Source organism: Podarcis gaigeae (genome assembly GCF_964106915.1).
Source record: "Podarcis gaigeae genome assembly, chromosome: 1".
Lineage (NCBI taxonomy): Eukaryota > Metazoa > Chordata > Lepidosauria > Squamata > Lacertidae > Podarcis > Podarcis gaigeae.
The window spans coordinates 61,183,492-61,196,882 of NC_139678.1; the positions used below are offsets into that span (position 1 = coordinate 61,183,492).

General features: G+C 40.8%; 1 protein-coding gene and 1 long non-coding RNA gene across 12 annotated transcripts in view; one reads left to right on the plus strand and one right to left on the minus strand.

Moving 5' to 3' along the window:
* Positions 1–13,391, plus strand: part of ANO5 (anoctamin 5) — a 68,982-nt gene that overhangs the window by 38,535 nt on the left and 17,056 nt on the right. For 6 of the 11 annotated variants that reach the window (XM_083749985.1, XM_083749984.1, XM_083749988.1 and 3 more), the window contains 8 exons: positions 1,003–1,137; positions 1,524–1,629; positions 1,722–1,782; positions 2,912–3,063; positions 5,739–5,816; positions 9,977–10,199; positions 11,147–11,316; positions 12,723–12,820. In XM_083749985.1, the coding sequence (XP_083606111.1) occupies positions 1,003–1,137; positions 1,524–1,629; positions 1,722–1,782; positions 2,912–3,063; positions 5,739–5,816; positions 9,977–10,199; positions 11,147–11,316; positions 12,723–12,820 (1,023 nt within the window). Of the gene's footprint in view, positions 1–1,002; positions 1,138–1,523; positions 1,630–1,721; positions 1,783–2,911; positions 3,064–5,738; positions 5,817–6,312; positions 6,388–9,976; positions 10,200–11,146; positions 11,317–12,722; positions 12,821–13,391 lie in introns of all 11 variants that reach the window. The other 5 variants (XM_083749986.1, XM_083749992.1, XM_083749987.1 and 2 more) reach the window with 1 other exon arrangement.
* LOC310851363 overlaps positions 2,045–13,391 on the minus strand; it is a 690,313-nt gene continuing 678,966 nt past the window's right edge. The window contains exon 3 of the long non-coding RNA XR_014567725.1: positions 2,045–2,072. This is a non-coding gene — a long non-coding RNA (uncharacterized lncRNA). The remainder of the gene's footprint in view (positions 2,073–13,391) is intronic.

The window sequence follows — 13,391 nt, forward strand, 5'->3', positions numbered from 1 at the left end:
TGTGGTCTCCCTCATTATCAACACTCTAGAGGAATCTTAAAACATCCCTGTTCAACCAGGCATTTAATGGCTGAAAAAAATGGTTTCCAGCAACCTTGAATCTGAAGATATATAACTGTTTTTTAGTTGTTTAAATTTTTTTAATTTTAAAAAACCACTACTGTGTTATTTTGGTACCTTCTTGTTTGCTGCCTTGGGCTCCTTTGGGAGGGTATCCAATGGGATACAATTTCTAATAATGGAAATGAAGATATATAGCTAGATAGCTGGGAGACCTGTATGTGCCAAGATCATCATTGGAACGTTCAAAAGCAGAAAGAATGAAAAATGTTTTGCATGAGATTTTTGACCTGTCCCAGTACAGGTGTCAATATTGTTTCTCTTTACATCACACCATAAAGCCCTCTTTTCTGGTTGCGGTGAGTGTCCTCCTATGCTAGAATCAGATTTGTTTTCCAAGCAACCCTCCCCCCACCAAATGCTTCATTTTGTTTGAGGTGAGGGTACAATGTCAGTGTATAGCTGTAAAAGGATGTACTTTGAACTGTTAGATTCCTTTTCTCTGGTGTTCAGCTTCTATATGCATATTCCCAACTGGCTGTTTGACCAATTATGCTAAACAACGTTCTGTGGATGTTAAAGGTGCTGTCACTGGCCATGTTCATATCATCACCTCCATGGCTTCATGCCAGGGTCTAAGGCAGCTTTAAAATCAAAATGAGGGGAGGGAGAATCATATCTGGTTGCTGGGCAACACATGAGCAAAAACTAGCTAGCCATGTAATTAGGACACAAATAAGAACAAGAAATTCTGAGAATTGTTTTACAGTCAACTCAGTAGCATTCCTTTGAATTTTGCCTCAAAACGTGTCATCCAAATCTAGCCCTGTATCTTTATTTGTAATTAGTCTTCCAAGCTTTTCTCCCCTTTCCTCCCCCTTTTTAAGATGCTGGTTGTTTCTTGCATTCCCTTACTTTCCATTCCATGTTACTTTCCCACAGGAAGTATTATGGGGAGAGGATTGGAATCTACTTTGCCTGGCTGGGGTTCTACACTGAGATGCTGTTCTTTGCCGCTATCGTTGGATTAATCTGTTTCCTGTATGGTGCATTCACAATGAATGAAAATATGAGTAGGTAAGAGTAATTTACATGGTCATGTTGGTTAGATTGAATCATGACCAGTTGACTGATGACAGCTGTCCTGTCCACTTCAATGCAAATTGTTGTGGCTCAATTTTTTCTTTGAAAAGCTTGAGTCCCCTTGCCTTCTGTAACATTGTGTGCAGCGATCCTGTGAGCCACTGTACAGAAACATTAGCTTAAATGTATGATCCAGATGTAGAACTATGTGCCACTGCATTATTGTGGGTATGGCCCTGCTGAATATTGCACACTGAAAGAGAGGGAACTGTTTCTCTATATTCCTTTTGTAAAGTCAAATATCAGCATCTGCACAAAAACACAATTTAGCTGTCTATTGCTTAATTAAATACAACATATATTTTATCTGTCCCCTTCAGCCAAGAAATATGTGACTCCGAAATTGGGGGAAAGATTATCATGTGCCCACTATGTGATCAAAAATGTGATTACTGGAGATTGAACTCCACGTGTGAGTCTTCAGAGGTCTGTAGTCATTGCTGCAATTTCTGTTTTTTAAAAAATAGTTTTTCCATGGTTGTTTTCAGTAAAATTGTTAATTTGTGTTTTTATTCCAGTACTCCCATTTGTTTGATAATGTGGCTACCCTCTTTTTTGCAATCTTTATGGGCATCTGGGGTGAGTATATTTGTTAGATCTACTTAAATAACACTCAAGCCATGTGGGTCAGCTTTAGGTTTGTCTCTTACTGCATGCAAGTCAATGGCACTTTTGACAACAAGACCATGACTTGGTCCTGTGAGTGAATGTTCACTCACGGGATGCTCCTACTGGTAGAAAGGGGAAGAGGGAAAGCTCACGACTCCCTCATGAATCCCTCTGTAAACATAAAGTAAAAGGTAAAGGTACATGACCCCTGGATGGTTAAGTCTAGTCAAAGGTGACTATGGGGTGTGGCGCTCATCTCGCTTTAGGCTGAGGGAGCCGGTAATTGTCTACAGCTTTCTTGGGTCATGTGGCAACATGACTAAACCGCTTCTGGCACAATGGAAAACTTTCCATCTGTAGTGGTACCTATTTATCTGCTTGCACTGGTATGCTTTCAAACTGCTAGGTTGGCAGAAGCTGGGACACAGCAATAGGAGCTCACCCCATCACACAGATTCAAACTGCTGACCTTCCAATCAGCAAACCCAAGAGGCTCAGTAGTTTAGACCACAGCGCCACATGCCCCCACCAAGTGTTCAGCTCTGAACTATGTGGGAGGTGACATGGGGGATTGCAGGGGAAAGGGGGGAATTGGCAGATATTACCTTTGCTGAATTGGAGTTGCTTTTATTCTTGGATGAGCAACTCTAGATCTCAGCCTCTGTAAGTATGGTATGAATGCAATAAATATCATTCTGTAATGATATATGTAAATGTGCAATAATTCACTGGGTTTGATCCAGAGGAAGTTAAGCATGTTTTAGATAACTTGGGTCCTATTGGTTTCAGTGGAACTGAACAGCGCTTCCATATTCTTAATCACACCAAATCCCATGGAGTGGTACAACCCTTAATGTGCAAAAATATGCAGACAGTAATGAATCTGACTAACTTTGTCACAGCTCCAAAAATTCCATCAAAATGAGAAATGGCTTCTCCAGGGAATCTTCAGTAGTTTTTTATGTAACTGATGTACTGTATAGACATCAAATCCATCACAAAGATAATAAAGTATCATCTGGGAATGTTGGTTTTGCTCAGTTGCTACTAGACATTTCTTATTCTTATTTTTGTTTGCACCATACTCTATTCATTGCAGTCACACTTTTCTTGGAGTTCTGGAAGCGTCGGCAAGCTCGACTTGAATATGAATGGGATCTAGTTGATTTTGAGGAGGAACAGCAACAACTCCAACTGAGGCCAGAGTATGAAGCAAAATGTACTCAAAAAAGGAAGAATCCAGTAACGCAGGTAACCTGAGCAATAGAAGACAAAAATCACATGGAGGTTGGGGGATACATAGGTTCCAGTTACCCATTGCGTATTTAAGACCAAGTATGCCATCTCTTGTGGGACGCGGGTGACTCTGTGGTCTAAACCACTGAGCCTAGGGCTTGCTGATTAGAAGGTCGCGGTTCGAATCCCCGCGACGGAGTGAGCTCCCGTTGCTCGGTCCCTGCTCCTGCCAACCTAGCAGTTCGAAAGCATGTCAAAGTGCAAGTAGATAAATAGGTACCACTCTGGCGGGAAGGTAAACGACGTTTCCATGCACTGCTCTGGTTCACCAGAAGTGGCTTAGTCATGCTGGCCACATGACCCGGAAGCTGTATGCTGGCTCCCTCGGCCAGTAAAGTGAGATGAGCGCCGCAACCCCAGAGTCGTTTGTGACTGGACCTAATGGTCAGGGGTCCCTTTACCTTTTATGCCATGTCTTAAGTGCTTAAGAAGGAATTATGCCAGAACATAACACAAGCATGTTGTTCTGACAGGGTCCAGAAAGTTATAATTCTGTAAATGTTTCAGAACAAGGTGGCAAATTAACTGCTGGTGCTTAGGGTTAATATATGGGATCCAATGACAGATATAAAATGGATTTGAAAAGAATCAGGCTTTCTCCAAATGCTGTTATCCACAGTCACTTACGGACTCATTGTTAAAACCATGTTTATAGAAGACAATCTTACTCGGCTACAAGTGATCGCCAAAGAAGAAGAAGATATATCATTCCAGTAGGGAAAGGCAGGAGCTCAAGAGGGCAAATTTAACTGATTTGTTCTTCTCTAGGAATTGGTTTGACCATTGAGGAAAAAAAGCTTATGTTGCTCTCCTTGAGACTATATTGGTTCAGAATACAGCTTAACAGTTGCATGTTTGAATGCTATCCCATACCCCCAAAAATGCTGAACATGGAAAGCTTCTACCTAGCCTTTTTCCTGAAACTGTTGTTCTTTAAGTATAGGTAGTTTTTGATGTGGATGCATTCAAATATGCAGTTTTCACACCTGCATTCTGGAGCAACACAGTCCTAGGGTCCTACAGCATGTGCTTCTTCTGAGTGTTTGAATTGCTGATAAGCTTTTGTCTGCATGCCATGAGTTTCTGGGCAGCTAAGCCAAAGGAGAAAAATAACAGACAAAATGGCTACAGTTCTACTTCAGATGCAGTACATGTCTGTTTCACTAAGCCTGATCCTTATGATGGAACTCTGGTGCTTTAAGGAACAATTCTCTGGTGTTAATGTGATTACATTGGATGTAAGTAATATTAATGTATCTATTTATTTGTTAAATTCTATGCTTCCTTTCCGTCAAAGCTGCTCAACTGCAGGAAAATAGAAAGTAAAAAACAAAATAAATAAAGCAAGGGGAATAAAACATATCAGTTAGAATCAGCAAGTTGATGATTTTGCAGTATCTTTACAATGGATTGGCAAAATGTTTTGGGACAAAATGAAGGTATCCTCTGAGCACAGCTACAAGTTAGAGGAATCCTAATTTATATTACATATTATTATCTATCCTAGCTTAGATATTTCCTTTTGTACATGAAGCTCATGAAGAATGAGAAGTCTAAATGTGTTGACATTCTTAAATATGTGTTTGATCATTACAAGTCACTTGCTTTAATTCCTAGTTACATTTTTTTTAAAAAAAAGAATGATGAAACCTTGTTCCCTCTTCTTTAAATACTCTATTATCTATTTGTCAAGGTTCTAGGTTACAGAAATTTGTAAACATCCTGTCAGCAGTCCAGATATGAAAGAAATCAATGGTTAACCTAATTATAGTTGAATGTTCTTGCTGTGTGACATTAGACAATGAAAATGTGAAGGACCCAAGGCTCTAAAGATTATATCTGCAGATTGAAAAGAACACTGATAAAGTAAATTTGCTAAAATATGTGCTTAGATTAAAATTTTCTTCAACTGTACAACTACATTTCATTGTTACACTAATTTAAGACTTTTGCTGGTCACCAGTCATTTTGCACTTCCATAGACTTATATCAGAATTGTGCCCTCTTTATTACCCCACAGGTCTAGCAACATTGTAATCAATCTTAAAGCTTTAAGTTGGATCACAGTGGGTTATGATCTGCTCTCATGGAGATTATTACTTATGATGGTACTGAACTTCAAAATGGGGGAGGAGTGTGTGCGGTTGAACAACACTTTTCTGGAGAACATCTTAAGCCAATTTTGAACTGAGCTCAGACATTTCCAGAGGCAATGCCTGGTTTGAAATGTGCTCAGTTCTCTGTTGTCATCCTTTCTGCATATTTGCTCTCCTCCCACTGGCTTTCACAGATGAGAGGCAGCAAAGGGCTTACAGCAGCATAGACCTTAGCCTTAAGGCCTGGACATAACTATTGACCTTTGTTATAAATTACTTCCATTCCTCCCTATGTGTTGTGCAACAATCAAGCCAGAAAGTCTCCAATTAACCATAGTTTCTCATTGCAATTAAACTGATGGTGGTGACCCTAGTTTCCTGGCTTGGATGAAATGAGAAACTCTGGTTAATGGGATACTTCCTGGTTAGATAGCTGCAGACATGTGTAGCACTAGTATCAGGTGATGGTGGTACAGTGAAATCTTTTCCGTTCTTTAATTACTGCTTTTTAAATTGTCTGGTCTGCTATTCTAGGAATTAGAATTGGTTAAGAGGAAGAGCATACATGACTATGGGAAACTGAGCTTGTTGTACTTTGGAATTTTGTTTTGGGTAAGACAGGGCTGCGTGAACTCAGCAGCTTAGAGTGGCAACTAATGAAAGAGCCATTTCTTCAAGTGGGAAAGCAATGAAAAGACCTGAGAGAATGGAGGACAACACTTAACAGCAATAGCTAGTCCAGTCCAAACATACATATTTTTTCCTGTCATGTAATTTGGGCATATTGGAAACTGAACTGCATTTACTCCCTTCTGTTCAGAAGATCACAGAGAAGGAAAACAAAAATGGCCTTCTGGCCATCTTGTAAATTTGGCAAAGTCTTAAAAGCTCTGGATGACTGGCTTCTCATCTACATATGGACTCCTCCATTTCCATCTTTCTCCCATAAGATGAAATGTGCTACATCATGCATTCCTTGGGAGTGTAAAAACTATTTTCTTGGGGTGTGTTTGCTTTCTCACAGTGGTTAAGGTTGCTTTCTGCAGTGTTCAGTGTAAGAATATGTCTGCGGGAGGTGAAATGTGCTGTGCTTGCTTGACTGTTTCAGGAGTTGGAGCCTTACTTGCCTTTAACTAGCCAGGCTATACGATTCTGCATCTCGGGAACGACAGTGTTGTTCTGGGTGAGCATCCTTTTGAATCATCACTGTAATGCATAACAAGCAAGGCATCACTTTTTAAGCTTGAATTTTAACATGCCTTAATGCTTTTGCTGTCGGTATCTTTCTCTCTGTGCTTCTGGCTACAAGGGGTTGTAACTAACATTCTGCTTTCTTAGTGTCATGCAAAGTACACACTGAATCGTATAGCATACAATCCATAACTCTCTCTTCTGCCAAATCAATCCATTTGACTTTATTATTTGTCCATTATTCATGATAATGAATATAGTGACTTAGGTTACAGTTTTATACCCACATACCTGGGAATAACCTCTGTTGAATTCAATGGAACCTACTTTTAAGATGACATCTATGAGATACCATTGACTGTGTTGTTATTATTATTATTATTGTATTTATTTATACCCCACCTTTTCTCCTGATGGGATTCAGGGCAGCATGCAGATAAAAAGAATCACTAAAAACATAGAAAAATAATAATTAAAAAACAATTAAACACTGATAGAATTAGACCATATACGTGTATTAAATATGTTTAAAACAAGCAAATAGTTACAGTAAAAATGATATGTCACTAGCCCTTTCATTAAAAGCAGTTCCCAAAAGCCTGTTGGAACAAGATAGTTTTTACCATCTGATGAAAGAACAACAAGGAGGGAGCCAGTCTAACTTCTCCTGGGAGGGAGTTTTAGAGTCTGGGAGCAGCTACTGAGAAGGCCCTTTACTATGTCCCCACCTACTGTGTATATGAGTGTGGCATGACCAAGAGAAGGACCTTTTCTGAAGATTTCAAAACCTGAGCAGGTTTGTATGAGGGAATACATTATTTCAGGTAGCTTGGACCTAAGCCATGTAGCGCCTAAAGGTCATAACCACCACTTTGAATTGTGCCTAGAAACAGACTGGTAGACAGTGGAGCTGTTCCACTGCTCACTAAAGGGTTATGCTCCCTATAATTATCTCTGGTCAATAATCTGATCATATCTCTTTGAGCCAGTTGATGTTTCTAAGCACTTTTCAAAGGCAGCCCCATCTAGAGCGCTTTACAGTAATCCACATAGGAGGTAACTAAGGCATGTGTCACTGTGGCCAATTGAGATATCTCAAGGAATGGGTGCAGTTGGCACAGTGCAAATGCACTCCTGGCCACTGCGGAAGCCTGGTCATTCATGCTCAGTCTGGAGTCCAGGAGCACACCCAAACTGTGTCTTCATCAAGCACAGGCTGAATCCCTATTCCGTGTTCTGCCTTCTGACTGACCAAGAGCACTTCTGTCTTGTCTAGATTAAGTTTCAATTTGTTCACCCTCATCCAGTCCATTACAGATGACACACGTGGGTTTGCATCTGAGACTGCTTCCTTGGATTTTGGTGGAAAGGAGAAATAGAGCTGGGTCATCAGCATACTGGTGACAATGAACCCCAAAACTCTAGACTACCTTTCTCAGTGGTTTCATGTAAATGTTAAATAGCACAGGGGACAGAAGAGAACACTGAGGGACTCTGCAGGCCAATGTCCAAGGTGTCAAACAGGAGTCCCTCCAGGAAGGAGCAGAGCCATTGTAAAACAGTACCTCCAAGTCCCATCCCTGCAAGGTGGTCCAGAGGAATACCATGTTTGATGGACTGAAAGCTGTCAAGATGTCTAGCAGAGTCAACAGGGATACACTTTTCTTTGCAAAGAGCCTCTGTTCCATAACCAGGCTTGAAACCAGATCTAGATAATCAGTCTCTGTAGTTGTCTGTAGACCAAGGGAATTTTGCCCTATTTTGAATTGTTCAAATGCTTGATAATAAAATTTTCCTATAACCTGTAGTCATATATTATTGACTAAAACACTCTGGAGAAATTGGGTTCTGGATTGCACCATTTATGTCTGAATCAATTCAACTTTCTCTATTTCAATACAGAAAAAAATTGAGAGATCTTTAGTATGTGGATAATGTGTTATAAACACAAATGTTTATAATGCTACCATATCTATGCAATGAAATTGTAACATGGTATTGGTGGATTTTGAAACAGTATGCCACTAGTGTGCTTTGCATGATTTTGCCTGGTGTACTAACAGACAAGCTAAGCAGAAAAAGACAATATTACTGCTCTGTTGGGACTATACCACTTTAGACTGAAGACATGACTACATTTATTCTACTTATTTCTAAATTTCCCTTCATCTAGCGGTTTCCAGGGCAATGTACAATAAGCATAAACTGTAGCTTATGCGAAACACAAACACAATTAAAAACAACCAACCTTGAAAACAAATAGGCAGGAAAAGCTAAAAAAGCAAAAGCAAACATAGCCCTTTGAAATGCTTGGCCAAATACAAGAGGCACCAGAAATATTACAATGTCAGCAAAAGGCTTACCAGCATTGAAGAGGGTGTTCCAGAGTTGGAGTACCACTGCAGAAAAGGACCCAAACCATTTCAGACTTTACAAGTACATATCACCATCTTGAATACTGGTCCCAGTTGTGACCATGTAGCCGAGACAATTCTTTCTGAATCAGAATACTGTGAATCAACTGGGCTGAGCCAGTTAAAATTGTGTCAGCTGAGTTCTTCACTAATTGAAGCTTCTGTCTTAAAGGGCAGCCCTGTGTATAACACTGAGGGGTTGCCCTATGTGTCTAAACCATCCAGGATATTACCAGAGGTTCTGGCCAGGAACAGATGCAGCTGGAGAACCAGGCAAATGTTAAAAGACAAGGCCGCTAAGGCATCAGGTGGCAATGTTAAATCAAGGAGTACACTCAAGTTCCATGTGTGCTACTTCAGGGGGAGTGCAGTGCCATCCAGAACACACTGAACATCTGCCTCCCAAACCCAAGAATCACCTGCTCACAGTCCTTCTGCCTTGTCAGTATTCAGCTTCAGTCTTGACCCTCATCTGTCCATTTCCAAATCTAGGCATTGGCTGAGGCTCACTTGACTCACATGACATAGAGAAATGGATCTAGGTTAGATTACCTTACTGAGCAGTTTGAGAAAGAGCATGGCGGCATAAAACAGAGCCATGTAGGACTCTACGACACAAGTGTCATGGTGGTTGAGCAGAAGCTCCCCACTGCAGCTTTCTGAAACTGACCCTGGAGGTAGATGCAGAACTATCACAGCATTGCACCCATTACACACAATTGTTGGTAGCAAATATCAACTGAAAGACACAAAAATAACAGTGCATCAGGCGGAAAGGGTCTGCCTTGGCTCTCACCCTGATGTACTTGGGTTTTACTTGCAAGAAGAATACATTGGATGAGTATCAGATGAGCCTTCAGATAAACACATATCCTCCCTCTTGCAGTCTGAAGTGATACAGTCCTGATGGGGCCATACTACACTATTATTCTCAATGTGTAGTTTGGTCCTTAGAATATGGCACAGTTAGGGAACTGGTGGTCCTCCAGATGTTGCTGAACTACAACTCCCATCATGTCCATTGGATATTATGGGTGGGGCTGATGGGACTTGGAGTCCATCAACAGCTGTAGGGACATGCGTTCCCCATGCTTGCTATATAGTAAAAAGCATCAAAGGCTGTTTCTGATACGATGTCATTGTCCTTAACCCTCTGGTTTCTCTCAGATCTTTTTGATCATAGCTAGTATGATAGCTGTGATAGTTTACCGCCTTGCCGTCTATGCTGCTTTTGCCAGCATCATGGAGAATGCACAAACCTTGCAGCCTATTCAAGGTATCCTGACACCACAACTGGCAACATCGGTCACTGCTTCATGCCTGAATTTTGTCATCATTATGATACTGAATTTCTTGTATGAGAGGATAGCCATCTGGATCACAGATATGGGTAGGTATGTTGCATAAAGACAGAACTGTCAGGGATATGTTTCTGTCCCTGTGGTGGAAATGCTGAGTTTATTGGCAACCAGAAGCTGAATATTTGTACACTTTTTCCATATGGTCAAGTTGGCTAGCATTCCTGGGAAACTGTTTTTGAGACCTCCCCCCGAATCATGTAGCTTTGTTCCTAGATTATCCACAGCTGCATCCTAGTTCTGTGATTTTATGAGGAAGAGCTTGTACACTATTGCAGCTGGCTAGACCATGCTAATAACTACTTATTAGGAGTGTAACATCACTGTAGGGAACTCATGGAAGAGCGTTTCTCCCCTTCCATAATAATATACCATCCACAAGTGACATTTTTCTTGACTCGCCCCTCCAGATTTTACACTTTTCATATGAATAGGCTGCTTATGTGAGCATTTATTACAATTTGCAAACCTTACAATTAAGATTTGGACCACGATTTCCATTTGTGTCATTAACTACCACACTAGAGTGATGTTTGTTGTTCAGATAAAATTATCAGGGGATAATGAAGCATTTAGAGTAATCCTAAAATAAGTGCTTCCTGAACTAAGATGATGATCCCCAATTGTAGCTGGCAAATGGAAATGTTTTAATCTGCATTCATTTTTCCACAGTGGAAATGTGTTTTAAATGTGAAAGAATTTAATTGTTCACCTATAGGAATAATTCTGCAGTAGTCCTGTCACTTGCATAGAGAGGCTATAGACTTGACTTACTGTTCTATAGCTGCTGCCCTCTGCTGGCATAAAAATGCAGTGAATGATCTTGCAGTATTCTTTTGGAAACCCTGTTCTTACTCATACCTAATAGTTCTGCAGTGCTTCAGCCAAATTCAAAATTGTCAGTGTTTGCTGTAGCCTTGTTTGCTGTGCATGGTGCAGAAAAGAAAAAAAATCCTTGTTTATTTTGTTGACCTTGCAGAGATCCCAAGAACTCACCTTGAATACGAGAACAGACTCACCATGAAGATGTTCCTGTTTCAGTTTGTCAACTATTATTCTTCATGTTTCTACGTGGCTTTCTTCAAAGGGAAATTTGTGGGGTACCCAGGTCACTACACATACATGTTTGATCGCTGGAGAAATGAAGAGGTATGGGGTCATTTTTCAGTGAATTAAGGAAGTAATTGCCAACCACCCTCATTTTTGTAAAGACAGGCCAATAAAACAGCACAATATTCTGAATAAAAAGCCAGGAAAATGTCACAAATGTACATAAGATGCAGTAGAAGATGCCTGTCTGTGTTTGTCAGTGTATGTTTTGGAATGTGCTATTTGCAAACAAAGGTCCTTGCATTATATAACTCAAGAGTAAACTGCTGAAACAGACTGGCTCTCTGAGAGCAATAGTCATGTCTCTCATTCTGGCATTAAGACTTTGTCTCTCCCTTTCTTCCCAAATCATAAATTTGTATAGTATTAAGGGATTTTGTTATGGTGCTGACAGTGCCACCGACAGACTAAGCCACTCTAATGACAGGGTGGGGTAGGAGAAAGAGCTTCTGGGTTTGATAGGCTGAAATCTATTGTTCCCTATCAGTGAAATTGCCCCTACAAAATGTGATGGATAAATTTTCAGGGTGCTTCCTCAGAAGATGACCTTAGGTAAATAGTGGGATATACCTTCTCTGCGTAAGAATCCTCTGTACAGCTAACCGGGTCTGAGGCAAAGGAAGCAAGTCAGCCTAGCTCCCTTCCTCTGAGTCTCTGGCTGCCATTAGTTGAGGTGTTCAGATCTTAGAAAGGGACAGAGAAGTCAGAGAGACCATGGGGGGGATGGCAGAAGAAGGCAGGAGCCAAGAACTTGAGAAGAAGGATTGCTGCCCTAGAGAATCCATGGAACTTTAGAAAATGAAGGTTGGAACAGGTTACTTCCCTGGGTTGAGCTGTCCAGAGGAATGTGGGCAAGAAGAGAAGGCAAGAATCAGGAACCTGACAGAAGTAAAATTGGGAGGCTGGGCACAGAAAAAAAGCTGCACATGCCCAGGAACAGAAACGAGGGGGTTGCCTGTTGATTTGAAACAGCCAGTCAGATGTTTGGCTGCTGGCTTTTTAATATTAAAAATAGGTGCTTTACATCAATACTTGGTATACACATAATTCAACCTCTCACCCCTGACCCAGCTCTCTAACCAATTCTCATTGCCTTAGTTTTCCTAAAACAAAAGATGACAAGCCCAGCACTGGAAAGCTGCTTTTTTGGTCCTGCTGTTCTCTTTTTCTGGCAGAAACTTTCTGCTGGCTTTTGGTGTCAACTTGGTAAGGTTGAGGAATATAGTGGATGCTGTAGTCAGTTTAATTTCTCGGCATAATCAAGAACAGTTGCTCTGTAGGTAACCAGTTTTAGGTTTAAACCCATGTGGTTTTGCTTTCTTTCTTTTTGCTTTCTTTTTTTACTACTTAGTAAAGAGTTCCTGTCTTCTACTTTAACACTGTGGTTTTCAAGGGAAAGACCAATTATGTGTTGCTTCTTCCTCTCCCCACCCTTGTTTCATTAGTGTGATCCTGCAGGATGCCTGATAGAGCTGACAACGCAGCTTACCATTATCATGGCTGGCAAACAGATATGGGGCAACATCCAAGAGGCTATTGTACCGTAAGTGATGCCTTCAGGTTGAGTAAGTTTCGTTTTTAAGAGGGAGGAATAGGTTGCATTATGCATCTCACCAGTGAACGCAGTAAGCGCATAAAGGCATAACGATATTAATTTTGGTTGCAGAAACTTCTTACTGCAGGATGAGAGAAAATTATTAAAAATGTAGGCAATGGTTATGGAACTGGAAAAGAGGGAGCATTCCTAGGCACCAGAATCAGTGCTATAGGAGGGAGTGTCTGCACACACATGGTCTCTCTTTGATTTGGAGCACTGTGAGATCAGGGTTGCAAATCATGGCACTGTCATACACACAAAGAGCCAAGCTCCTCTTTTCAGACTTTCACCCCAGTGTGCGAACAGTAGGGGTGATGATGGTAGGTGATTTGACTGCAGAGATGCATTGTGTATGTTGTGTGATTTAGAACACCCACATAGAACTACAGTGGCCCTGTAATCTGGACTTTTCCCACACTGTATTAAACCCTTGGTAGTCTTCTTTATGGGAGAGATATTTTGTAAACACTTTGGTTGTCATACCATATGGGACATGATTCTGACTTCAATGCTGTGC